We start from the raw sequence: 27,732 nt of genomic DNA on the forward strand, positions 1-27,732 counted from the left end.
ATGTGGAGCATCGCTTTCCTGTGGGGCAGCATCCTTCTCCTGCCTAGCACGGCTGGAACGCCTGCAATGCTGTAAGAACCTCGGCTACTTCGCATACGCGCTCTGGTCTGTGGGGAATCCTGGGGGGGTGGCCATGGCATAAGTGCCACTGGGTGATAGCTGGGTTCCCTCCTGCCGTGTGTGGTGTGACATGTGCAAGTCTAGTTTTAAAAATCTTTTCCAGCGGGAGTTCAGCCTCTTCCTCCAGGACATGTTGCATAGGCTGACACAGCTCCCGCTCAAATGATGCTTTACTGCTACCTGTTTCCCACTGTTAACTTCAGCATGAAGCTTTGCTTTATGGAAATACTCTTGCTTCAGTAGGCTGTCTGCTGTCCCGCCTGTTTACCAATGTTTTTTGTAGATTCATGAGAAAGTAATCCAGCCTGGTTCTTGGGTTCCTTGAATGACAGACTCAGAGATGCTGTCTCGTACTTTTGTAGCTCAGAAGACAAGGGCAAGGGATAAATTGTCAAAGGGACGTAAGAAAATGTTCCAGAGTAAAGGGTCATTAGGAGCAAGGGGGGTATGGGAAGTTCAAGCAGTGAGTCTGTAGTGCTCATCCCATTCTTTGGCCCAGTGGCAGTGGGGAGGTGCTGTGAGTCAGCTTAAGCAGGAAAATCAAAAAGTTGTTGGCATCAGATCCCCTAATACTAGCAGCAGACAAGGTGCTGAAGGCAGCTTGACAGCACTCAAGTGTGAAAGCACTCAAGGCTCCTGGCCAGCAGGACTTTGACTCCCTCTTGCCAGGGTGCTGAGCTCCAGCTGAGAACTGCCACCAGGTCACGTCCCTGCCTCCTGCTGCTCTGATCTTTCCAGACCCTGCCCTCCTGCTGCTGCAAAACATGCCACTGGCTGAACCTGTCCAGAGGCGGTAAGCAGGAGTCGTCATTGATAAGTTTTCAAACCTGCTTGAACATTGGCTTTTCTTCGGTCTTGGTGTTGAGGGTAGCCACCGAGGTGTGAGATCTGGCATAAGAAAGCAAGGAGGACAGGGGTATCAGGAGTTCAAGAGAAGGTGCTCATGAGGGTCTGTGTCTGGGACACGAAGCCGGTCCCATGTGCATGGCATTGGTTGCGAGCCCAGAGGTAGCTGCTAGGACAGAAAGCAGATAACCAGCCCAGCAAACTGATGGTGATACGTAGCGTGGTTCAGTGAAAAGGCTGAAGTCTCAGGAAACCTGCAATGTAACCAAGCTCTGATGCTGATCCCTTGGGTGACATGGGGAGGTCTCTTCATGTTATTTTGACTTTCAGTGTTGGAAGCAGTGACTTTATCTTTTTACATGTGCATGCAGCATGTAGTGCAGACTCAGTGTTAATGGCTGCAGTACCCATAGATGAGAAGAACGATGTGATCTTGTCCCACTGGCATCGTGACAGTGGAATGAAGAGACTAGAAGTCTATCCTATGGTCAAAACATGTCCTCTTAGAAAAACAGTTTCACCTGACTTTTTTTTTTCCTTTTTTAATAGAAATTATGCTGTGGCTTTACCATCGCAGCTCTACCACCCCTTCTCAGAAACCGTGTGCCTCCAGCTCAGCAGAAAGCAAGCAGTCCCCATCCATGTGACAGTAACCTTGCAAAGCAGAGCTGGGAATGAGACTCTGATCACTCAGTCCGTCTCTCAGCTCACCTTCTTTCATTGCACAAGCTTCCAGGTGAGGAAGGCATTTTCAAGGGTTGTCAGTAGGGTGGATAGTGTGTGAGTTCTGCTCTTGCTGAGCAGGAAGGCAAAGAATTGTGTCTTCCCATGGGGATATCTCAGTCGCGCACTGAATCTTCTGCTTCAGCCTGTATAGGTCTGCCAGTGTCCTTCCTGCTGTGTAGCCCCACTGCTATTTTACTCTTCCAGAAAACATTCTGAAAAGTACTGTGAGGTCTTTCAGGGCAAGAAGAACTGGAGTAATATAAAACGAGTATCATAGTGATTATTCCAAAAGCCTGGGAATCCGTGAATGGGATCCACCCTGAACGATGGTTACAACTATCCCTGCAGGTCCCTCCTCCTGTTGGAAACCCCGATGAAGTGGCTTTTATTGTTATCACAGTCCTGGAAGCCAACTCAGAGTTTCAGAAGAAACAGAAAGTCCTAATCAAACACGCAGACAAGAAGACTTTTATCCAGACAGACAAACCTGTGTACAAACCTGGACAAATTGGTATGGACAGAATGCCATGTCTTGTGAGAAAAAGAGTGGTCCTCAGGCCACAAAATACGGGGTAGCCTCTAGTGCTTGGAGCTTCTGCTCTGCAAGGGAGATGGGTCACAGGCTTCATCTCCCTTGAAGGCTTTGAGGGATTTGGGGATACCTCTCTCCTACGTCAGCATGGCGCATGTTTTCTCCAGTACTAGCCACACTCAGACAGCATGCCAGTGTGAACTGGGCTTGTGTGTTTTGGCTGGTGCGTGAGAAAAGGTTCAGACGCCACTGTGTTATATTCACGATTGCTCCAGTCAAAGCCACAATAGTCTGCCAGTGCCTTAAATCCCTCTCTCTCCCACAGACTTCCTCAGACGAGGATCATCACTGCCCTAGCACAGCTCAGACCACCACAGGGTACAGCTGTTTGCCCCATGCTTCTCCACCCTTTCCACTGGCATGACCTTCACTGCAGACAAGACTGAGTGCCCCACCGCAGGTCCAATGTCCAGAAAAATGCTGTTTCTCACCAGCACGGCCAACCTTCCCAGAAACCCCACACCGACTCTCCTACCACTTTTTTTCTAGCAGGCTGCCAGCTTGTAGCAGGGCTTTGAGCATAGGCCCAGGAGTGGATGGCTGTAGCTGCTACCCACACCCTCTCGGTGAAGCACATGGGCACGTCTCTCTTAGCCATCCATTCTTATTATTATTAACAGACTTGATTTCATTTCATCCAGTCCTGTTTTTCTTTTGCTCTATAGTCAAGTTGCGAATTGTAACCTTGGATCAGAACTTTATTGCCAGCAATGAAACGGTAAGTCAAGAGGGAAGAAACCTTAATAAGTCTGAAAATGCTATGGGCTGCCTCCATGACTTCTGGATCAGTTCTTGGCCCAGCTAGGTGATCTCTCTGTGGACAGCTAGTCTCAGTGTTGCTTTTGGTGCTTTCAAACAGCGTTGGGCACCACCTGCAACACAGGAGCTGCTCATGATGTTGGGTGACAGGCAGTCCCTGGGAATTGCTAAGGGAAGACTCATGGGTGGTTGGGGGATAAAAAAAAATGCCAGGGAGGTGGATGGTAATTTACCTGAAAGCATCCCACCAGTAACTGTTATTTCCTCTCCACAGCACCGTCTTGTGGAACTGAAGGTAAAGCACCTACTTTATTGAAAATGGTGATCCCTTCTCAGCTTGGGGAAGACACAGGTTTGGAGATGATGGTGGGGAAATATGGATGCAGAAAGCCAGTTACCTCAGAATGAATGGGAACAGTCCTCAACTTCTTGCCCTTCCTTCTTTTGGTATCCACATAAGTTTGGCAGTGCAGTGTCATGATACCCATCACAGAGGGGTCCCTGCAGTAAATAATGGGTACCACTAAAAACCAGTCCAGCAAACTTTTCTAGAGTGGTCACAGGACTTTTAGTCCCTCTAGCCTGTGAATTGCAGATTTGTGAAAATCCTGGATTTTCTTTAAGGAGACTTTTATATTTAACATACAGAAAGTAAAAGTTTGACCAGTGTTGTGGCTACACAGCTAGAGAAGCCTCCTAAAGCAGCTTTCAGGATATTGTTCTGAAAATCTGGTAGTTCAGTTTCAATATTATAGGTAAAATAAAGACTGCAATCACCTGAGCTGAGGAAGGATGCCTGAAAGCAGTGGGGAGTTTGTAATAACCCATGCAGACAGGTCACAGTTCCATCCAGCAATTGGCAGTAGCTAATGTACATTTGCATGCCATACCCACCAAGCAATCCATACATAAATACATGGTTTCTGAGACACCTATGCAATGCTTTATGCCAGTTTATACAAACGCAGTACTCTGATCCATCTTCACCCTTTCAGACAACAGCTCCCACTTGTTCCATATGTTTATAAAGCAACCATCAACTCATTGCTAAATCCTTCCTGGCTGGGCAGTGTGACTGTAGCAAGTGTTCTGCATCTTGCCCTCCCAAGAACCAGCAGTGGGAGAACACTGTCCATCATGGACTGACCGTGACAGTCAACGAAGCCTCCAAATGCCCTTGCGTCCCAGGTCTTTACATCCTCCTTTGTATACTGCGCCTCATGGTCCCCTGCATGAAATCCTGGACTCATTTCCTGGACTTCCCTGGGGATTCAAGACATCAGACTCCCCAGTAATGACTCCCAAGTAGCTCATGCCTGAGGCAGCCTGTGCTGTCAGGATTGACCCTCTCCACGGTGACCAAGGGGCTATGCCAGCTCAGATCACCACAGGGGTCTCTAAGAGGGACCACCTCTATCTCTTAGTGAGACAGGCAGGCAGTAAACCATAGTTCTGCTGCAGTCAGTGAGGTGGCGGTGCCACCAGAGGCAATAAGATGATAGATTGACTTTGTCGATGAGACAGGGAGAAAAGCCCTACCCTCTTCGAGCTCAGACTCACCTGAGCACTGTAAGTGTGTCATAGACCTGGCCTCTCAGGACAAGAGGATACGTGCTCAGACCATGCTGTGGTAGCTTGGACATCCTGTAAAAGAGTCTCTTTTTGCACTGGGAAATAACTACTCTCTACTACTGCCTATGCAGGACCCCAAAGGGAACCGAATCGCACAGTGGCTGAATGTTACACCTGTGGGAGGCATTGTGGATCTGTCCTTCCCCCTGGCTGCGGAAGCACTGGTTGGAGAGTACACCATCAAAATTCCTGACCGCACACATACCTTCAGGGTAGAGGAGTATGGTAAGAGTCTCAGGGAGCTGAAGGCAGCAGAGAAAGATGTATTGCCTCCAGCCCTCTCTCACACAGAGTTGAATGGGCCATGCAGCTGTGAACAGCTGTGCTAGTTGTAGCTAGTAGCACCTGAGATGTCCAGCTGCTCCCCATTAGGTGTAATCACTGACTTTCACTCAGGCTTTCTCCTCCCCCATGTCCTGAGGATGGACTGAGGTACTGTCCCACAGCTGTGCTCTGGGGAGGAGACTAAGGCTGTCTACCTCCCACCACGCTCTCCTGGCTGGGCTGCTGGTGCGTTGCTACCGGGCCCTGTGGTGGTAGTCAGGGAATTAAAGGAGAGATTTCTTTTCTGTGACCAACCATCTGATGAGGGTTGGCACAAATGAGCTCTCTCTATTCTCACTGAATTATATTTCTCTTGCTTTCATACAGTGCTGCCCAAGTTCAGTGTCTCCATACAGATGCCTCAGGTGGTCACCATCTTGGAGGAGAATTTCCATCTCCACGTCTGTGGCATGTGAGCTGACTTACCGTGGCAGAAGGTGCATTCTTACTGGTTTGGAAACTGCACAGCTGTCAATAACTGAGCTCAAAATGGTCTCTGCCAACCCTACCCCCCCCCCCCCCCCCCCCCCGCCCCAAAGTCTGGTAACCTGGCATCCTTTGCTCAGGAATTCTCCTGGACTCCCACCTTTCTCCATATTCTCTCTCCCTACTTCTTTCTCTGTGAGTTTGAAAGTGTGGCAGTGGATCCCCTCAGTGGGGTAAGTGCCCTACAATACGGTACCTCTGCTGCATTGATTAGTGCCAGTGTAGAAGGAATAAAGACTCAACTTGTGGCCAGCACAATGTCCCCTAGCCCTGCCTGGTGGGATTAGTGTTGACTTGGAGGCAACTCTCCCACCACTGCCTTCTGTCTCCACCTGATGAAGTCATTTTAACTTCTTGGCCTCTGCCGAGCTCATGAACCGTGAAGGTACTGCAGGCTGCTGGGTTGTATGGCTGCAAATCACAGGCTAAATCTGATATTATTCACCCTTGAGCCAGTGTTTCTGTATGTGACTGTAAGTCCTCTCTGCTATGTTTCCCAGGTACACCTATGGGAAGCCAGTCCAAGGTACTGTGAAGGCTGTGGTGTGCCGTAAACATATCCGCTATAATCGGAAGTCTTCCAAAGCCAAGCGCAGTATTTGTAAGGATTACACTGGTGAGGTGAGCACATGGGACATCCACTCCTCTTGCAAAAGAGAGGAACAGGGGCAAAGAGGGGGAAAAGGAGTGGGACAGACAGCAGGTATTGAAGCAGCATGCTCTTTGCTTGGGGATGAATGACTGATATGTCCTTAACTCCCCAGAGTAGCAATCTTAGCCCCTCTCAGTGATTTCTCAGACTGCACTTAGATGTACTCAAAGGAAGAAGCATCTATTCTGCAAGCTAACTATTGCAGATTCGCCTACAAAACAGGTATTACAACAGGACAATAAAAAATACAAACACCATCCTCATTGATTCACTTCCACTGGATGCTTTTTAGCACCACCTTTTAATCTGGTGTAAACACCTATGTGCTGTTTCCCAGAAACAGCTGTTTTGGAGACACAGAAATTACCTCTTGCATCTAAGCCAGCAATTGCAGTTCAGCACAGACTTTACTCATTCACCTCTAGGGTTGAATGAAAGTATCTATATTTGTTTACATATTTTTAGGTAACCCAGCACATACCTTAAAGATAAGTCCTGCCGTAGTACAAGAAATCATGTTGTCAGGGAGAAATGACAACTCAAATTTGCTACTGGCACATGAGTAAATGTGTAAAGATGAGACACGCGCGAAATAGCATCTCCTTTTAGTGACTACTCCACAGAAAAGAAGTACGTTTCATGCCAGTATGGGAGTCGCTCCTTTAACTCAAGTCATGTACTTTTAGACTTCGGGGCCTTGGGTTTGATCTGCACTTCAGAAGGGATTAGTGCATTCATGATTGGTTAACAGCTACAATTTCACATCCCCAGACAAACAAAGATGGCTGCTTTGCTACTGAGGTGAATATTAAGAACTACCACCAGAAGCGTGGTGACAATTATGATTTCAACCTGGAAGCTGTGGCTTTTCTGAAAGAAAGTGGAACAGGTAGCAAAAACAGATTCTACACTTTGTGGAAAATCTTTTACTTTACCCTCATATAACATGGTTGTCTTTGGGTTTTCATCTGTAAGACTCCTTATGGATCCTCATGTCTTCCCATCAAACCACTGGAGCTTTCTGCACTGGCTCCCATGGGGTCAAGTGGTCAGAGGGTTGTCTTCCCTGGGAGGACCATGGCAGCACGGATGTTCTCGTGTACGATACCACCCAGGTCTGACTCACATAGGACATGTGAGTTCTCCCAGTTGCAGGATGGGCTTCATGAGTACGCTTGCTCCGCCACAAGCTGTTGTGGCCAGTCCAGCTCTGACAGTCACCTTGGTTTGGCAGAGATGGGCAAGAGCTGCTTTTTCTTATCTTCTAGTCACAGTAGAAATGTGCACAGAGGTGGGCCAGGCCAGGTTCTTTTGTTCTTAAACCATACTTTAGGAAAGTCCATTGGAATGAGGAGAGACTTAGAGCAACCAGCGTAACCAAGGCCCTGACTGGGTACTGTTAATAGCTCCTCATCAGATTTATGTCCACATCCCAGACAGGGGGATGAGGCTACTTGTCCCGAGCTACTGTTGAATATCCCATCCTGTAAGGTTTCCTCTCTTACAAAATTTTACAAGCCCTTCCTTACAAGAAAATGTTTTGCAGCCCCTTGCTGAAAGCAGTGACACACATCCACTTAGCAAACAACTGCAGTGATTTCAGATGGGCACCACATGACAAGACAGCAGACTGTAAACTAACGTGGTGAAGGCAAGGAAAAAATGTTGCCTTCTAGTGACTCTGCCGTGAGAATGCGAGGAGAATGGAAGTGGACAATTATGAGTAGGACCATCTTAAACAAAGTCAGAAACAGCATTTGAGAACCATCTGGCAGAGACCTCCCGGTAGACTGCTGTCATTCTAGCAGGTCAGAATGTAGGAGGTACTATTGCTGACTGTGTGTGTTAAATGACTCCTGAATTTACATGGAGAAACTACAATCCCCAATGAGTGACAGTCCATCCCTTACCTCAGTCCATCCAATCTTGCTGCCTTTGCTCAGACGCATGATACTCACCTGCATGCACCTCCTGTCTTCCCTAGGGCTGGAGTTCAACACCACTGAAAACTGCAAGGTCACTTTTGATATCACAACTCTCCAGTTCTGGGGGACAAGCTACTACTATCAGCAAGGAGCTCCCTACTATGGAAAAGTAAGTGAACAGGGCAGAAACATGGAAAGCCCAGCAGCTGGGCCTAAGGGGATGACAGGCACAGAAGTATTGAGGGGTTCCCTTGCTCTGAGCTGCCCAAAGCTGCTAGCACAGTCCTCTGACCCAGTCTCTCCTTTGACAGCTCTACCAAGAAATAGTCTAAAGGTGTGGCCACAGGATAGGCACATGGCTTTGCCAGATGAGATGGCTGCTGCCTTAATGGGATGTGACTGGAGGAGTTAGAGCTCATGCTGAGAGTCCCTTTGCAGAGAGGGGAACTGGGACTTCCACTGAGAGACAGATTTTCAATCCTGAGGCCTCCAATTCTCTGACTGTTCTCTGCATTGTTACAGCTGGAACTCAAAAGTGCCAACGGGACACACCTGAAGAACAAGGAGGTGATTCTTACAGTGTCCTATGGTAGCAGGAAGCAGACCAGGACCTACTTCACGGATGACACTGGGATGGCCTCTTTCACGTTAGAGACATCAGCATGGGACAACAGCAGTAAAGTTCTACTACAGGTTAAGCCCTGTTGTTACACTGGATTTGGCTAGCACTAAGCAATGCCTCCCTCAGACCTATAGTCTATGTCATTGCCTCAGTATAGGCAGGGAGATGGAAGCACGGAGCAGTGAAATGACAGCTCTAGGGCAAGAGGAACAGCCCATAGCAGAGCCAGCGTGGCCCCTGGTGCCACACACAGTCCCTGAGCAAGTCAGAAGACATGATGAGAGATGGGGCAGTGGACAGAGGCCCCATGAAGTTGTGACTGAGGTCTACCTACATAGCACCTCCGTCTGAGGTGGAAAGGGCTTTGTGGGGCTGGGCAGGGACAGAGAGCAAAAGATGAACTCCCCCATGATGTTGGAACAGGAAGATAGGAAAGGAGCTAGGGAAGAAACATCTGAAAATACATGTGGAGAAGAAAATGTCAGTGGCCAGTTTGCATTATGTTTCCTTATAGCATAAGAGTTAGGAGAAACCCGGGATATAAGAGGCAGAAAACTTAGGAGAGAAAGAAGGAAGGCTAGTAAGGAACCAGTTGCTGCAAGCCAATCTGGAGCAGAGCAGGTAACCAGGATGTAAGGAGCTAAACAGGGATGCCACCGACGGGGAATTGACAGAGAAAATTTGCGTCTGCTTTCCCATGAACAAGGAAGGCTCTCTTGTCTGGTTATAGGGGTATGTTTCTAATACCTGTCCTATCTAAATTTCAAGGTCAAGGCACTTTGAGGCAAGCCCTGGCTCTTTATCAGAGTGCATACAGTATCTTAGATGATGGATCTTGACCTTGCTGGAAACCCAGAAGATGTTGATATCATAGTCTCAGTGCAGATAGGACATAGGTCAAAGATGAGCAAGGCTATTGATCTTCAGTTGTCCCCTGCCACCTCTACCCTATGGATCAGGGAAAATGCTTAAAGAAATACAGTGTGCAAGTGGAATAACACTGAACAGTGAAATACATTATCAGGGCAGATCCATGCTGATACTTTCCCCACACGTACCAAACAGAAGCAAAGGGTTCAGTGGTTTGTTCCAGGGACTAATAAGCCACTCCACAGAGTCTAACGATCCGGCTTGCTCACGGGGTAGCAGCAGCACTGCAGAAGTTCAGGCTCTAGCCCAAGCCCCAGTAGTATACAGCTCCCTGCCTCATGTTTAGGTGCTGGTTATCCCAGAGCGTGGTGGAGCGGGCAATGCCAAGCTTCACAGAAAGGGCCCAACCGAGCTTGACTTAGGTGGAAATAGACACCTTACGCTGGGAGGGTTCAGAGCCCGCTGTCCAGTCAGTCTTGGTTTTGGCATGGGGAGAACTGTAAGAAATCTTCAGAGACTGAGCCACCTTTTCTGTGCCACAGGCAAAGACCCAGCCGGAGGACTTAAGCGGTCGAAATGTGAGGGTGTCTTACGGCACTGCATCCCTCACACTGAGGGCCTTCTACTCCTCCAGCCGCAGCTCTGTGAGGATCCAGCCGGTGCAGGCAATGCTGCCCTGCAGGGAGGTGCAGCAGGTCACCGTGCACTATCGCATCCTAGCCACAGAGCTGGGGGCCGGGGCTGCCAGAGCAGACTTCTACCACCTGGTGAGTGCAGGGCAGCACCGGCAACGAGGTCAGCTTTGCGACGGGTCTGTGTCAGCACAGGGCCCTTTGCTGGCCCAGAGACATGGAGCAGAGGCACTATCAACCCTTTGCTCTCTTCATTACCCTTTAGGTTTTGGCTAGAGGATCTCTTGTACATCATGGCCAAACAACAGTGCTTCTTGATCCACCATTAGGTAAGAGCTTCTAAATACCAGGAGCAGATTAAGGACACAACAGGAAATCCCTTCCAGCCTAAATGGGGAAGGAGAGAAAAGAGATCTGAGACCAACAGGAAACAACAGAGCTGACACCAAACAATCAAGAGGAAATGGCAAATATGCTCTCTCTCTTCTGTCTTTTAATTTCCCTAAATTTTTTCTGATCAAATGATGAAATTGTCAGAGTTTATCTGCCAAATAAGAATTATCAGACAACGCCAAGAAAATTCACAGACTCTTTGCTGGACTCAGGTGGAAAGTAATTTCTCTTCCAAGCGCACACTGTTGCCAAGATCCCTCATGACTTAAGGTCACTGGTACAAAATGGCACTAACCTACATCCTGGTCTAGCTGTGGACTCCCCAGAAGCAAGACAGAATAGTTTTTATCCAAGTAACTGTACAAAAGTATTATAGAAAAGGAGCATGTTGCTGCTGTGATCCTTGGAGGTGGACATCCTTGCCTCTTCCTATACTTTTCCTATTTCTCCTTCTTCCTTTAGGTCAGTATAGTGGGACTTTCAATGTCACTCTGCCAATTGACCTCATTTCACCCATGGCTACCCTCTTTGTTTACACCGCCTTCCCTGAGGGACAAGTGGCGGCTGACACCTTCAGTCTGAAAGTCTCCAAGTGCTTCAGGAACCATGTAAGTCATGCGAAAAACGTAAGGGGACAGGTAGGCTGGAGGGTACCTAATTAACTGCAAATTGGCAATAGATGTCCAGCAGAACCCAGTAGCCAGAGTCTCCGCTTTCCTTCCTCTACCAATGTCTTCAGTCCCTCTTTCTTCTGCTGTTTCAGGTGAAGCTTGGCTTCTCAGACACAGTGGCTCTCCCAGGATCGGCTGTCCGTCTCCATTTGCAGGCTGCACCAGGCTCCCTATGTAGCATCCGTGCTGTAGACCAGAGCGTCCTTCTCCTGAGGCCAGAGGCTGAGCTATCCAGGGATAGTGTGAGTCACTTTAGTGCTGAGCCTTGCTAATATCAGAGAGATGCCTTTTGAGGATCTGGTTGCAGGCACTGGTTAATAAGGCACAGTGGTATACCAACAAGTACTTGAATGGGGACAGGACATGGCTTAATGAGAAAAAATGAAGGCCAACATCGAACACCAGTCAAAATTTCCCATCTCTACAGAGGGATCTAATAGAATAATCCACTGTCATCCCCAAGTACAGCCCAAAGTCACATCCATGTTAAACTTAGACTGCTTTGCCACAGTGACAACCAGATGGCAAGAGACTTCCATCTCCTGAACCAATTCATGACAGTGCTCTGAAAAAAAGAGTTATGTTAAAAAAAATGCCCAGTGTGTGATAGGCTCCATGTCTTTGTTCCAGCTCACGCGAACCAGACAGTCCTTCCATTCACAGGCTGGATTGTAAGTGGTGCCTTGGCAGTGGAAGGGTCCAATTTCTCCTCTAGACCTGGGATGCATTGGGTCTAAGGACCCTTGAATTGCCTCTTGACACTGTCTTGGTGGATCCAGGACGTGCCTTCAGTCAGACAAGAAGCTATCTAATGACTTTTACAGGGAAGGTGTCCTCACTGTATGCGTTGAGCTCACAGGTACAATCTATGAGCTAGAAGGGGCCACAGCTGTGCAGCCATACCCCAGAGGGGTTCGTATTCAACTCCGGTGCTATGCATCTAAAACTTGTGGAGGTTCTCCATGAGGTTCAAAAACCTTTGGGGCTGGGCTTTTGTGGCAGGCAGGATCTGAGCTCTGCCTCTGCGGTCACAGAATATCTCTGGATAGAAATGAAAGACTTCCCACCTTTCACACTGACCTGTACTGTTTTCTTTCTCTGTCTACAGGTGTACAATATGTTCAGCTATTCTCAGGAGCACCCCAGCACCCTCACAGACTCTTACAGTGACTATTGTACTACGCACAAGAGCCCAGGAATCATTGGTTCCCCCCAGACCACCCTTCCACCAGAAACAATGTCACCATTCATGTACGACAGATACTCTTACGCAGTGTCCCAACCAGATATTTATGAACTTCTGAAGGTAAATCTGATTTCCAGAAAACCTGAAATATCAGAGCTGAGCCCTTTTATATCCCAGGTCAGCACTGGGTAGCTTCACAGATTGTCTTTCCTCTAAACACTGGCAACTTCAGGTTCTGGATTTGCTAAGCTTCTGAACTAAGAGATCTCTGACACTCCATGCTCCCAGCTTGATGAACACCCATTGATCAGGCAGATCCCTAGAACCCAGCTCCCCATTTATCCCAAGCTCGAGACTCTCAGGCTTTCTAGGGGTTGGAAGGAGAGGGGAGTGTCACCCTGAGTCAGAGAAAATTTGAGGCTGGAAAAGCAAAACACCTGAGAGAAAAGGGGGAGTGGGGAAAGGAGGGAAAGAATAGTAGAAAGGGATAGCAGGTGAGAGATGAGAACAAGTCTGTGTTGGTGTGGGCAGCAAACTGTGGTGCCAAAATAATGACTTTGTGTGTGGGCATGCATATGCGAGTGGTCACCTCCACAATCCTGACTGGAGACAGCCTCTGTTGGTGTGAGTGGCCAGGACCGGGCTTTGGTAGCAGGGTGGTCCTGCATTCTCTCTCTGTATAAATTTGCAAGTCAGACACACCACCCTCTCCACTGAAATCTACCTTCTTTTTTTCCCCTTCTTTCCTCCAGAATTCAGGTCTAACATTTCTAACCAGCCTTAAAATCAAGTCTCCAATTGAGTGCCGCACCCAGACCGCTTTCTACTACGACTACATGTGTACATCTCGATTTATCCTGTTTCTTTGGAAATCACGGGTAACATACAGGCTGCACAAGGGCAGCTGAACATGCGGTGTGCTGAGGAACTGGGGATGGCTTCCAGAGATGAGTGGGAGGTTGCACAGATGTGCACCACAGGAAGAGGGAAAGGGTCCTGACGTGTGTGTGTGTGTGTGTGCATGTGTTCATTGCACTGGAGGGGCGAAGGGGTGGCTGCATGGGAAGAACCTGCTTGGAAGCTTCTGCTGGCAGGCAGGAAGATAATATGGTCAAGGGGGGAAAAGAGGCAGCAGGAAGGAACATCTGTTCGTAAGACTAGGAAAGGTCTTGCTGGAAAGCAGAGAATGAGCCAAGATTGGCACTGGGCAGTATCTAGCCCTTTCTGCAGGGGCTGAGAGCAAAAGTGGGGGGAGGTAGAGTGCCTCATGGGGGAGCACACACATACTGGAATCCACATGGTATCTGGGGGTGTCTTGTGGAAGACAATAATGAAGTAGGTTGAAGGCATCTTGGAGAGGACAGGGGGAATCGGAGTGGGAGTGGGAGGGATGGAGAGCTGAGCTTTTCCCAGCTGAACTCTATCCTGATTTCACAGTTGCTCTGCCTTTGAATCAATGCTTGTATTCCCAATAGCTTATGGCGAGCTGGCAGACTTGGACGACTTGGACCCAGAAACAGATGCTGCTGTTGAACGTGCTGAGTCAGAGCACATTGAGCTGGGTAGCGAGGCAGGGCCAGTACGTACCTGGTTTCCAGAGACATTCATCTGGACTCTGGTTCCCATCAAGTGAGTAGTTATGGGCTGTGGCCCCACATGGATCCAGACCTCCTACCAGCCTCAGCAGAGAGGGAATGGGCAGAAGTAGAGCCAGGGCATTATTGTCTTCTGTGCCCACAAAGAAAAGGGAGGTATGAAAAAGTGGATAAAGACAATGGAGGTTTGGTTCAGTTCCTGGCTCTGCTTGAGGTTTTCCAGATGATCCTGGGGAACTTAAAATCACAGACTCCTGTAGGACGGAAGAGGCCTCCAAAGATCTGTAGCTCAACATCCTGCACAAGGCAGGTTCAGCCAGATCAAGTTGTAGTCAAATTCTCTGTATCTCCAAGGATGGAGATTCCACAAATTATCTGGGCACCTGTTCCAGTGTTTGACCATCCTCACGGTATTTTTTTTTTTCTTATCTCAGGTCAGAATTTCCCATGTTCCAACTTGTGTCTGTTACCTTTCATCTTATCAATATGCACCTCAGAAGAGACTGGCTCCATTGTCTCTACACCTTCCCAATAAGTAGCTTTAGAAAGCTGAAAGATCTCCCCCTAGCCTTTCCCTCTTACATTTGCAAACCCCAGTTCTTTCAGGCATTCCTTGTACATCAAATGTCCCAGCCCTCTGACCATTTTGGTAATCCTCCACTGGATGCATTCGAGTATGTCAGTATCTTTCTTATACTGGAAGGCAAAAAAGGGACACAGTACTGCAGATGTGGTCCCACGTGGAGGAATACAGGGGAAAAATAACTTTTCTCAGCCCAGTGGTGCAGTCTTCTTAATACAGTCCAGAAGTAGATGGCCTTCATTGTTGTAAGGGCACATGAGATGTCTTATGCTCAACTTGTTACCCACCAGGACACCCACCTCTTTTTCTGCAAAGTTGCTTACTAGCTAGTTACTGCCTAGCCTGTACTGTTGCATGGTATTATTCCATCCCAGATACAGAATTTACCCATTTTCAAGCCCATTTTTCCAGCTTGTCAAGATTCCTCTTAATAGCAACCTTTCCCTTCAGCATATCAGGAACGCCTACCCAATGAAGCATAGTCTGCTAATACATAGCAAGATTAGTCTGCTAATCTTGCTGAGGATGTCCTTTCTCCTATTATCCAGGTCATTAATTAAGCCATTACGCAGTATTGGCCCAAGTATTAGTCCCTGAGAGATGCCACGAGTAAACAGCCACCAGTTGGACTTTGTGTCACCAATAACCATCCTTTGTCCCCAGTGCTCCAGCAAATTTTCTGCTCACCCTATCATCCACTTGTCCAGTCCACACTAATGTGGCTACAAGGATACTGTGGGAGACCATGTCAAAGGCCTTGCTAAAGTCACATTATGCAGCATCCACCACTCTCCCCTTATTCACATATCTCAGCTTTCTTAATTCTCCCATGTGCCAGTGTTCTCCATCTGTAAAATAGGATCTCGACCTCTCCATCTCATTTGGCTGGATTATGCCCATTTCAGGGCAGGGACCATCTTCCGTTTTGTGTATGCAGATCTGTAAGTGACACTTATAGTGATGACTGCCGAGCTGTGGTTGGGAGTTTGGGTGGTAATGTGGTGGAAGTGTCACCCTGGCACAGGCTGGGTGTATAACATGGACGCCTGGGAGCCCTGTGTGCCCATACAAAACAAGAATTTCAGGTGCAACACTGTCCAGAAGCAAATTTTGGTTTCATTTGCATCTCAGGTCTTCCTTGCCCACCAATTTGCTATCCTTCCCATGCCTCTGTCCTACTTCCTAGGAATGCCCACACCTTCACACACACTTCCAGTTCGTAGTCCTTCTGCATTTGTCTTCCCAAGAGAAATCTTTACAGGGATGGGGACAGCCCCTTCTGCTCTGTTTTCTCCTCAGTGATTCAGGGGCTGCTGAGCTAGCCATCACAGTACCCGACAGTATCACAGACTGGAGAGCCATGACCTTCTGCACGTCAGAGAGCCATGGGTTGGGAATCTCAGAGACCACCAGCCTGCGGAGCTTCAAGCCCTTCTTCGTGGAACCCACCTTGCCCTACTCTGTCTTCCGGGGAGAGTCATTTCCCCTGAAAGTCAAAGTCTTCAGCTACCTGAAGCAGTGCATGGTGGTGAGTGGCTCCCTCCAGGATGGTTTTTGGGCAGGGGGATGTGTGGTAACAGTACTTCACTGACAGAGACCCAGACAAGGGGCTGCCTCCTCAGGCACTGGGCAAAAGACACCAAGGAAGCTCTTCCCCATGCAGAGCCATCTCTGTCCAGCTTATCCCTCCCCAAAAGCTCAACCCTACAGGACTGCGATGTCCACGGGCTGTTGGTGTCCCACAGATATTGCAACAGGGCCATCATCATACTCACCCTGTTGACTGACATTTGGATCAAGGAACTGAAAGGAAAAACACAGCAGCAGCTCTGTAACCCAAAATCCCTTTTGTTTCATCTCTAGCTCCAGCTTAGCCTGATGGACTCCAGGGATTTAGAATTCGTGCATGCAAATGTCAGGTTCACTATTTGTCTGTGTCCTGATTCGGCAAAAACATTTTTCTGGGATGTGAAGGCTACAAAATTAGGTAAGGGGACGAGGGAGGGGCAGGAGTGGGAGCGGGGTTGTTCAGTCTGGAGAAGAGGAGGCTGAGGGGAGACCTCATCGCTCTCTACAACTACCTGAAAGGGGGTTGTAGTGAGGTGGGTGTTGGTCTTCCCTCCCAAGCGACAAGTGACAGGACAAGAGGAAATGGCCTCAAGTTGCACCAGGGGAGGTTTAGACTGAATATTATGAAAAATGTCTTTCCTGAGAGGGTGGTGAAGCATTGGAACAGGCTGCCCAGGGAGGTGGTGGAGTCACCATCCCTGGAGGTGTTCAAGGAACGTGTGGACGTGGCACTGCGGGACATGGTTTAGTGGGCATGGTGGTGTTGGGTTGATGGTTGGACTTGATGATCTTACAGGTCTTTTCCAACCTTAGTGATTCTGTGATTCTGTGACTGGCAGAGCTGCTTGAGGAATCCAGAGCTGGGCTAGAAGGGAGAGAGGCCTATTATAGGAAGCATGACTGAGCAGCCTTAGGCTGAGCAAACTAAAAGGCAGGCATGGATGTGCCAACCAGCCTCTTGATGTTTTGTTCTTTAGGGAAGGTGAATTTCACTGTCACTGCTGAAGTGATGGAGCAGGAAGATGTTTGCACTGAGAGTACCGCCGTTGTGCCAGAGTCTGGAGGGAAGGACACGGTGGTTAAACACTTGCTGGTGAAGGTCAGAGTATGCTTCAGGGTCCTGGCGAGGTCAGAACTGGGTCAGGCTCAAAACAGCCCGATGGGTGGCTCTGGGAAGGGAGAGCCGGCTGGGCGGGCAAGCATATTTCTCAGGGAGGCTGGTCAAGGAGTAATTCTAAGGGTAGGTTGGGTCGGGGCATGAGCTGAGCACCTCCACTCAATGGGACAGAAGCATCAGAACTGCTGGCTAGCCAGGCAATGAGGGCAAAGGCCATGTAGCAGCTTAGAAACCTGCTTCGCAGTGAAACTTGCCTGTCGGCACGCGTATCCCGGCTGTCTGCGTGAGGCCCCTTGCACGGCCCATGAAGACGGAAAAGGTGGTTGCAGAAAGGCGGGGTGCTGCACAGCTGCTATCTCATTTTACTGCTCGCCCTTCAGAGCTGACCAGCCTTTTCCCTACCAGGCAGAGGGGCTGCTGGAGGAAAAGACCCACACCTCACTCCTGTGCCCTAAAGGTAGGTGCAGGTACCCCAGAGACCAGGACTGTCTTACTGCTGGGGCTGTACATGTGCGCAGAGCAAGGAGACCGAATGGAAGCAGTGTGGTGTGTGAACAACTCTAGGACTATCTGGAGGTGCATGGGAAGGGGAAAGTCAGGGATTTTGGAGCTTTTATGGGGAGGCAAAGCCATTCAGCTCTACCCAGTCCTACAAGCTCCTGGCAGCACCAAGCTACTGCCTAACCACACCACAGTCACTCATCAGTGGACGGCCTGATCTCTGTGCCATCCTCTCTTTTGAACGCTGACTTCACCAACTGATGAGGTGATCCCAGGCCTGTTTACACCATCTCCTGGGGATGCCTGTGGGTCTGCCATCTCCCTCCTGCCTGTTGTTGTTCTGATGCTTTTGCCATTTGCAGAAACTTCAGCTTCAGAGACAATCACTTTCACTATGCCAGAGAACGTGGTCCTTGGGTCGGAGAGAGCCCACATCTCTTTCTTAGGTGAGATTTAGGAGGGTCTTGGAAAGTAAGATTTTTCCCTGCAGGAGTCTTTTCTTCTAGTCCTACCATGTCTGCTTTGGCAAACAGAGTAACAAGAGGGAATGTGTGCAGTGAGGTGTGATACCGGGCCCTTATGTCTTCCAGAGAAGCATCCCACCTCTCTTCTACAAGTGACACTGGGCCAGACGGACGTATAATTTCACCCAGCCAAGGGAAAGATAGACAAGTACCATCTCACTGTTCCCACAGGGTTCTATAGACATTAAACTCACCCTAGTGTGAGCAGGGGGGGACTGAGACCAGTCTTAGCAGGTTATCTGAAGAATCGGTGAGATCAGAAGTTTTTTAAATGCAAGAAAGCTCCCAAAGCTGTGGTTCTGTCCTACAGGTGACATTTTGGGGACAGCACTGGACAACATAGATGAGCTCCTCCAGATGTCCAGTGGCTGTGGTGAGCAGAACATGGTTCATTTTGCCCCCAATGTCTTTATCACACGATACCTTGAAGAAACAGGACAACTGACTCCAGAAATCAAACAGAAGGCAATTGGCTATCTGGAAAGCGGTGAGTGGATTTCTGCTCATGTTGGGTTATTAAGCTGGTGATGTCCACTACAGTAAGTTGTGCAGTGGGGACCTCAGCAGAGGCTTGGTGCTGAACAGGATTTCTGCAGCATCACTTGCCTGATACCATGGGAATTACAGCAGTGTAAATCAGGCTGCTGTGTCTCAGCTGAACAAGGGGTACACGGCACGCCTCTGAAAGCCCTTTGCTGAATTCCTCAGAGACAATGCTCTCTGTAATGATCAGCAGGATTGGCGGGGCAGGTTGTCACCTTGAGACCATGGCAGACACAAACCATCTTCACTATCCCCAGCCTCTTCCCACAGGATATCAGCGGCAACTCCTGTACAAGCACACAGACGGCTCATACAGTGCCTTTGGGGAAGGAAGTGAGCCAGGGAACACATGGTAAGCAGAGATATCCAGACACAGTTGAGGAACAACAGCTTGACCTGGTCAGGCTCCAGCTGGCTTGGATTTTGGTCTGGAGAAACTGAGGGAGTCTGGAGGTGTGGAGTTTTGAACAGAAACTGCTCCTGAGACTTTTTGGAAGAGAACTGTGCCATTGAACTGATTTGAGGTACCCCTGTTTGATTGTTTGTGCTTGGGCACACCAGCTGAGGCTGATTCTCAAAACTTGGCTTCAAAAACACCTTCTTTCCAGGTTTTCCAGAGTGCTTTGTACCCAAACAGGACTGTGGAAGGGGCTGAGTGAGCTCACTAAATATCAGCCCCCCTGGCTTTAACTCACACAAGTGCACCCTGTTGGAATTGGCAGAGCTCTGGGGGAAGCACTGAACTGTGTGTGAATTTTTTCTCTCTTGCTGCAAATGGATCTGATCTCAAGCTTCATGAGCATCTAATTCATGTGCATTGCTTCCAATTCCCTGTCTGCACAGAGGCTCTGGCCTGCTGGTATTTCTCCAGGGATGAGATAGTGGAAGACACAGAGACTCCTGTCTCCCACTGGAGATGGGCATCAGTGACTGGTTCAATTTTATTTTCTTCTCCTTTCCTTGGCTCTAGGCTTACTGCCCTTGTCCTCAAGACCTTCAGCCAAGCCCGGGACTTCATCCACATAGATGAGCAGAATATAAAGGATGCTGCCAATGCCCTCATTAAAAGTCAGATTCCATCTGGCTGCTTCAAGAGTGTGGGGAAGCTCTTCAACAACGGTCTGATGGTATGACATGTCCTGGCTGTTCATTAGGTACCTCAGAGCTCCTTCACTTTCTAGCCCAGTTTGGGTGCCAAGAATAAATGAACCCTACTAGGTCACCCTTGCGTGACACTCAGTGTTGTGCTTAGTCCTGGTGGCACTTTTTCAAGTTATAAATGACGGAGGTTTGCATTCGATGATAGGTGCATTGGAACTGAACCAGTGCCCTGCCCTAGCCCCACCTCAAAAGTAAGACATGCCTCAAAAAAAAAAAAAAAAAAAAAGGTTTTCAAGCTCTGCGTTATTCCCTTGGTAAACTGCTTTAGCTTCCTTTCCCGTTATAGAGCTGCTGTTTTTTCCTTCAGTCTGAGCTCCCCCCTGTAGAGAGAGAGTCAGAAATGGAGTGAATGCAGATTGATGGCAGCCACTCGTGAGATTCACCTTGCCAGGCATGTGCCCTGTACTCATAAACACAGCACTCGTGCATGTACAGACACACACAGAGTACCACCAAAGTAGAGGCAGCAGCAGTTCTGCAAACAGGACCTCAGATAATTAATCCTCTAAGGGAACAGAACGGTATATTTCACTTCCCCTTGCAAAAGATACTTTTTCTTTTGCTCCTCCATACCCTTGCCACTGTCCTGACCCTCAAGTGAGGTGCCGCCTCGCAGTGGGGTTGTGGGAACATCTCTTTCCCCTGACACTGAAACCTGCTACTGAAAACCTTTTGCGGAGGAGGGGAAGGAGGAATGTGCGCTGCGGGAGGAGGGAATCAGCTACCCAGAGGAGCTTGAGACCCTGTGGCTGAGAAGTGCTCTGGTAAGCAGGACCTGCAAGAATAGCCACCAGCCCTGGCACCTCTTAGCAGAATGAATAGGACCAGCGCTGTTGCCTGCGCTGGCTTTTGCTCAGGGAGCAGAAAGCACTGGGAGACTTCTCCCCTCCCTTCTCACAGCATCCTTCCTCTTCTCAGAATCACAGAATCACACAATCACTGAGGTTGGAAAAGACCTGTAAGATCATCAAGTCCAACCACCAACCCAACCCCACCATGCCCACTAAACCATGTTCTCTGTTTTGTGCTGGCTGCAGGGTGCAGTAGAGGAAGGACTGGGGCTGAGCTCTGCGATCATCACAGCTCTCATACACGCAGGGATCCCACGCTCTGTGAGTACGGGCCGTGGGGACGGGCTGTGTGCGCAGCCCCTCGGCAGGCAGTGCGCTGGCGCTCTGCCTTCGTGCGCACAGGGGTACGTCATCGGTTTTCTCCCTGTGTGTCCTGTCCCTGTTTCCACCCTCCTCTGCACACATCAAGGCTGCATTCCCTCCCCGTACACCCTGCCAGCAACCAGCTTTCAATTCTATCCTAGGACCCAGTTGTGTGGAAAGCTCTGAAATGTGTAAAGGACCTGGTCAATGCTGATACTGGCAGTTCCAACCTCTACGGCCTGGCACTAGCCGCAAATGCCTTTGCAGTAGCAGGTGATAAGGCCCTCAGGCAGAAAATCCTTGAAAGATTGGATAAGGCCGCCATAATATCAGGTACAAAAGATTGTGGGGCAGGAGAGAGGGCCATTGGCAGAATTGTGTCTGTGGAGATCCCAGGGCTGAACGACCAAGGGGGTGGAGGGCAGGGGTGGGGGGCACTGGCAGAGCTCTGCGGGGAGCCCAAGGCTGGGATAGCCTCTGTTTGTCCATACTATGAGACAGACTTTCTCTGTGGATGATCTCACAGTCCTGGTCTCCCAGTCATCCAAACCAGGGGAGCTTCATGGATGTTGTATAGCTCCTTCCCAGCCTGCAGGCCTAGATTTTTACTGGGAAAAGCAGGGCGTGGAGGGCAAATAGGGAGATATGCACCCATACTTGTCCCAATGTACATGTTCACTCAGTACCTAGGCACTGGGGCTGAGTAGGACTCCAAGATCATTAGATCCAGCTACGCACTCCATAAGTGTTCCCACTCCACCTCTAGATGACCAAATATTCTGGAGTCAACAGTCCAAACAGGAAGAAGACTCCCTATATTGGTATCGGGCTCCATCTGTTGATGTGGAATTGACGTCTAGTATCCTCATCGCTCACCTTTCAAAGTCAAGTTTGTCTTCAGATGAAATCAGAAAGGCATCCCAGATTGTGTCTTGGCTCATCAAGCAGCAAAACCCTTACGGAGGCTTTGCTTCAACCCAGGTAATCCCCTTGAGCCATCATCAGCGGAGAACCTGCACTCAGCTATGGTTTGTAAGAGCAATGGGTTCTAGCACAGCCCATAGTAAAAAAGAAAGAAAGAAAAAAAGAAGATGTATGGATTTACAGCTCCTGGGAGTTGGGGAAAGGTGAATATTTGTATTCCTCTGAGCTAATTCCATGCTAAAAGTCCAAGGTGAAAGCTCAACCCTCATTGTCCTGTAGCTGCAGTATGACGGAGCGAAAGGCCAAGGACTGGGCATGCACAGGAAGCATGTGCCTCTTTCCTCAGGCATGTGCCTCTTTCCTCAGGACACGGTGGTTGCTCTGGAAGCTCTAGCCCTGTATGCAACCAAGACCTTCAGCAAGGATGGCCCTGATCTTCAGGCTTCTCTCTCCTCTGAGGGGTTCAACCAAAACATCCGCGTAGACAACACCAATCGCCTCCTGCTGCAGACAGTGGAGCTGCCAGCCATTCCCCGAGATTATACTGTGCATGTGCAGGGCCATGGGTGCCTCTTCCTGCAGGTAAGCCCAGGCAGGGAGAAAAGGTCTGTCTGGGGAAAAGCCTTGAATGCCAGCGGACTTCTCACTTTGCTACTCAGCCAACGCTGAAAACAGATTGCTGCAGTGACTTGCAAGAATCTGGCCTTCAGGGCTGGTAGGAGTAGCTGGGATCCAACAGGAAGGGAATAGCAATTTCCCCAAATGAAATCTGGATCATGTCCACCCAGTCAGAGCTGCACCTCTCCTCCAAGAAGTACAATGAACACCAGCAGCAGTGCACTAGCAGGACCCCTGCTTCCGCCACATAGTTTTCTCTTACACCAGTGCAAGACAGCAAACAGCAGCCAAATGCTAGACAAGGATACTCTTCAGCAAAAATACCCCTGCTATTCTCCGCCAACTAGCTTCTTTCTGTCCTGGCAGGCCATTCTGCGCTACCACATCCCTCCACCAAGGAGCGACGTCACCTTTGCCGTATCTGTGCAGACGGAGTGCACCGCACCCAACGCCACCCAGTTCCCTGTCACCATTCATGCTCGGTAGGAGACACTCAGTTGCCCTTTGCCTCCCCTGTGCTAAGAGGCTTCTGGCACCACACCAGTCTCTTGATGGCCAGGATTCCCCTTCACTCATGAGGTCCAAGTGCTAAGATGTCCCCATTCATTTAACTCAGCTGGGTGAAAGGTACAAGAGGGATGGCTCAGGCTATAGTCCTATCTCGTTATCATGCCGGTCACCGCAAGTTCTCCCAAGGTCTATGGGTCTCACCCCCTTCTAGGATTAGGTCTCAAAACACTAGTGTTGTGAAGGTCCTGTGGGACTGACTGCTGACGCTTATTCCTAAGTCTTCCCTCCTCTGCTCCTGGTTGACTGTCACACCAGTCTCCTCTGCTGTACCCCTGCCTGACTTGGGACAGAACTGCCAAGAGAGCAGGCGGAGGATGTGATACTCCCTGCCATGCCTAGAGAAGGTAACTCCAGAAGCCCTCCAAGGAATTTATGCTCCTTGGCTCCACACAATTGAAAGAGAGATCAGGGGAAGCACAAAGATTTATTACAGTACAGGAACAGGTATGCTTACAGGAGAAACACTGGAAGGAAAGGCAGATTCCTCCACCTGAGTACCAAAGCTGGGCTGGAGTATCTGGAGATCATGGCTCAGAAAGTAACATTAGTGCTGTCCCCTGGGTTCCTGCTGCAGCTACACAGGGAACCGTGTGTCCACCAACATGGTCCTGATCCAAGTGGAGCTGCTGTCTGGATACAGCCCCGTGGCAGGTTCACTGGAAGAGGTGAGACCGCGAGTTTGTGTCCGGCTGGGATGGGAACAGTGATGAATGTCCATCATGCAGGATTGTATGCAGAACTGGGATCATTCCTGTGGGCAGAGAAACACAGTTCTTTTCTTCCCAGGAAATCTTTATACCCAAAGTCTCTTCCAGGCCCACCTTGCCTTCCCATACCTCAAGGGCTTCCTTGGCCATGTGAACATTTTGCCCATGCTCTCACAAGGACAAATATCCCTGAATATTTCTGCTTTCTGTTAGAGTCTTTCTGACATTTTTTCCCCTAATTTCAGCTAAAGAAAATGCCTTTAGTGAAGAAAGTTGAAAGCGAAGCTGACCGAGTCATTCTCTACCTGGAGGAAGTGAGTGGAATTTAGGCTAATATCATCATTAAAAGGACTACGGACTGGCAGATAGCTTTTAGCTTACTCTTGTCTCTTGGTTCCATTAGTATTTTAAGTATCCAGAGCTGTTGTTCCTGCATACCAGCCACATTTGCTGACCTGGAGAAGTGTGTTGTGTCAGCCTGCAGTAGTTCAGCTGTAGAGCCTGTATACAGGGCCACTTAACTTGAGTGAAATGAGGCTAACTCTGATATTAAGCCTACATCTGTTGGCACTGTTCAGAGCCTGTTGAAAGTCCATACACAGTGTCTGATCAGGATTGGGGAGTAGTAGTAGAATCCATCTAGTAAATTCAAGCAAGCCTGAATTCTTAGAAAGCCCTTAAGCAGCCTGAATGTAGTAGGGAGCATCCAAGATTGTACATGGAGTTTGCCAAGATCACTCAAAATTAAACCAGATGGTTGTGTGAGCAGTAGTGCTCGCTCCACAGCCTCATTAATCAACAGATTAACAACCACTCCAGCTTTTCTCTAGCTACATGCATACCTAAACAGCACCAGAAACAAGACCTGGCATGAATTTAAAAACTTCAGAATTTCCAAGGAGCACTTCTACATTTCTGTGATTCGTCATCTCCGGTTGTCAATAAGCTGAGCTGAGCTAAGCTAGCCTCATAGCAAGCAGGTTATTGTTGTGTGGATGCATTAGACTTGCAGAGATGCTGCTTTCATTACATCTACAGCACAGAGAAGAAAGGCAGCACAGAGGAAGATGTCAGCTCAGGCTGCCAGGTAGCACAAGGTGGAACCCAATCAACAGCAGGTCATGTAACTACTACCATCCAGCAGATGTTCATCCACACCTCGCATTTGTCTGCTTAATGATGAGGGTTGCGTGAGACTGGAGGATAAGAGATGATATAATGGGACTGTGTTTAAGAAAGTAGCCACTGAGGTGAGATGCATGAAGGAGCTCAGAGCAGAGCTGGGTGGGAAGGTGGGATTGGCTGGGAACACTCGTGCTACGTTTAGATACCTAATGCACATTGACGCTGTGGGTTTGATGTCTCTCATGTGCTAATCTGGTGACCAAAAATGGGAGATGGCCACAGAATGTGAAGTAAAAAATATTTCTGAGATGGATGGGAAAGCAATGGAGCCTGAGTGAGAGCAGGTGGAAGGGATTGTCTTACAGGACTTTGGTTCTGGCTGTAATCCTTGCATCTCTTGGTCTTAGCTGACTAGACAGCCTCACACCTACACTTTGCTGGTGCAGCAGGACATGCAAGTGAAGGATCGTAAGCCAGCTAATATCAAGGTCTACGATTACTACATGCCAGGTGAGCTCAGATGCTGTACTGCAGAAACCACCCAAATGTACTACTGGAAAGTCATTTTCTGAAGTTGTCAAGGCTAAGACAGTACCATCTCTGACATGTTTATCTAACTGCCCCTTAGAAGCTCTCTAGTGATGGACTTACTCTCTTGGGTTTCAAAATGGTAGATCCTTCTTTCTCTGGTCCCAGAATGTGCAAGCTTGAAGTTGGCATGTAGATCCACTTAGGGTATAACTATCCCAACAAGAGGGGAGCAAGGAGCTTGGAGCTGTGCTTTTGCACGCTCATTTAGTGGGAGACAGCAGAGGCAGAGGGACCATAATGAGGGGATGGCTTAGAAGAGTGATGGCCCCCTTAGAAGAATGACACTGAAAATAACTTGTCTTCTGTTCTCTGGGGTCCCTAGTGGGAGAAAAAGCTAGAAATGTGTTGGGGATTGCTATTGCTCCAGAAAGTGAGGAAACCATAACTGCAATGAAGCTGTTTGGGACTTAGAGCTTCAAAAGATCGCAAGCCCCATGACTTGGGTGAATCTGGACTAGCTGCACACAGAGTCTTTGGCACATACCAGTGGTTTCAAGCGTCACAGCGGAGGGGAGTCATGGCCTGCAAGCTGAGGGAACGCCTCTCCTAGAAACAGAGGCACGATGCTGGGTTTCTTTAGTGAGTTTTTGGCAAGTGTATCTCACCAGCACTTTTTTTCTCATCTTCCAGAAGAAACTACAGTGATGAGCTACAGTGCCCCGTGCGAGTGAGGTGAGGGTGCAACACCTCTTTTGTCAACACAGGCATGGTCCTGAAGAGTGTGGAGAGGGAGGGAGATGCAGGCAAGGGCCCTTGGTCAAGAAACTTGCCAGACTGCAGGGTAGGAAGTGATTAGCAATGCTAAGTAAGGGTGAGTTCCTCTACACCAGTGGTTAAACAAAGGGAAGGGGAGAACTGAAATGGAAGATTTGAGGTGCCCAGCTCATGATAGAGTTGGAGGTATGTTACAGAAAACAAGGGCTGCCTGTTCCGAGTCCTACCACCAGTCCTGGCATTTTGCATCAAATGTACTTTCCTCAAGTCAACACTGTTCCTTTTCCTGGCACTTTCCCTGCAGTTCCACAGCCCTCCAGCCCCGTGCACGCAACATGCCATGTTCTCCTTTACTGCGGGGCCTGACTCCTTTTCAGTGCCCAGCCTTTCACAGTCTCAGCCAGGGTTCTGATCCATGCTAGGGAATGGGCACCTGCCTGTCGTCTTTCCAGGCTGGGCAAAGGCAAAGCTTGAACTTGACCAGTGCCTGCTCCTGTTCTAAACTTTGCTTGTGTCCGCATGCTTCCTTGCCCGCAGCCCATGAGATGGAGAAAAACACCTGCTTCATGAATCACCTGTGGGAGGCACACAGCCCTGCCCTGGGATGCCTGCCACGAGCCCCACACTTAGTGGAGATTCTGCCATAGGCTTTGTAGAGGTAGAGTCAGAGAGACCCCTGTCCTTGATGGCTTGGCAGTCCCATTTGGTCATGAGGTGCAAAAAAAAAGCCCTGAGTTCCCAATGGTTAGTTTTAATACTTCAGAAACACATTTTTTTTTGTCCTTTGTTGTATTCACAGGAACAGACCCATCCTCTGCAGTCTCTGTCCGTCAGTCCTTTGTCACCCCTGACAACAGCCACCACATGGAGATGAGAAGCAAAGAGAAAATACTTGGAATTTCCTGCTGAGCAGTTAGTTTCTGAAATGCTCCTACTGTGCTTGGCATCTTATTAAAAGTCAGGAGACTAGAACTGTCTGATTGAGTGATTATTCAGGATTACTCTTTTTCTCCCAAACCAGGAAAATTGCATTTAAGGGCACCTGGGAAAAATAAACTTCTTCACCTCTGCTCTGCATATGCATGTACAGGTACCTGTGCAAAACTCCGCCCCTCCAGTAGTAGACTTGCAGGGGAGGAGGTTGAGCACGCACCAAGGCAGACTTGGTACCTGGGGGAGGTGACCATCACACAAGCTGGAGCTGAATGCAAGGGAGGGCTGGGATATGTTCAACAGTTCCTTTGGCCAACAGTTGCGTTTAGAGACCTTTATCAAGAGCAACTGGCAAGGCTGTACCGCT

General features: G+C 48.9%; 1 protein-coding gene across 1 annotated transcript; it reads left to right on the top strand.

The window, feature by feature from the left end:
• Positions 1-26,389, top strand: LOC104257246 (alpha-2-macroglobulin-like protein 1). The gene is made up of 35 exons (XM_059817124.1): positions 1-71; positions 1,516-1,702; positions 2,041-2,203; positions 2,950-3,002; positions 3,318-3,338; positions 4,747-4,900; positions 5,327-5,411; positions 5,986-6,106; positions 6,909-7,026; positions 8,122-8,231; positions 8,585-8,755; positions 10,097-10,321; positions 10,452-10,515; positions 11,042-11,187; positions 11,343-11,492; positions 12,359-12,556; positions 13,189-13,276; positions 13,912-14,065; positions 15,914-16,142; positions 16,478-16,601; positions 17,161-17,282; positions 17,706-17,757; positions 18,164-18,247; positions 18,636-18,812; positions 19,139-19,220; positions 19,839-19,995; positions 21,067-21,141; positions 21,345-21,516; positions 21,950-22,164; positions 22,474-22,689; positions 23,092-23,207; positions 23,870-23,960; positions 24,248-24,316; positions 25,535-25,637; positions 26,349-26,389. Exons 1-35 carry the CDS (start codon positions 1-3, stop codon positions 26,387-26,389), a joined length of 4,404 nt encoding a protein of 1,467 aa, XP_059673107.1.
• The last annotated feature ends 1,343 nt before the right edge of the window (positions 26,390-27,732 follow it).

The sequence above is a fragment of the Gavia stellata genome, chromosome 4 (assembly GCF_030936135.1).
Source record: "Gavia stellata isolate bGavSte3 chromosome 4, bGavSte3.hap2, whole genome shotgun sequence".
NCBI classification, from domain to species: Eukaryota; Metazoa; Chordata; class Aves; order Gaviiformes; family Gaviidae; genus Gavia; species Gavia stellata.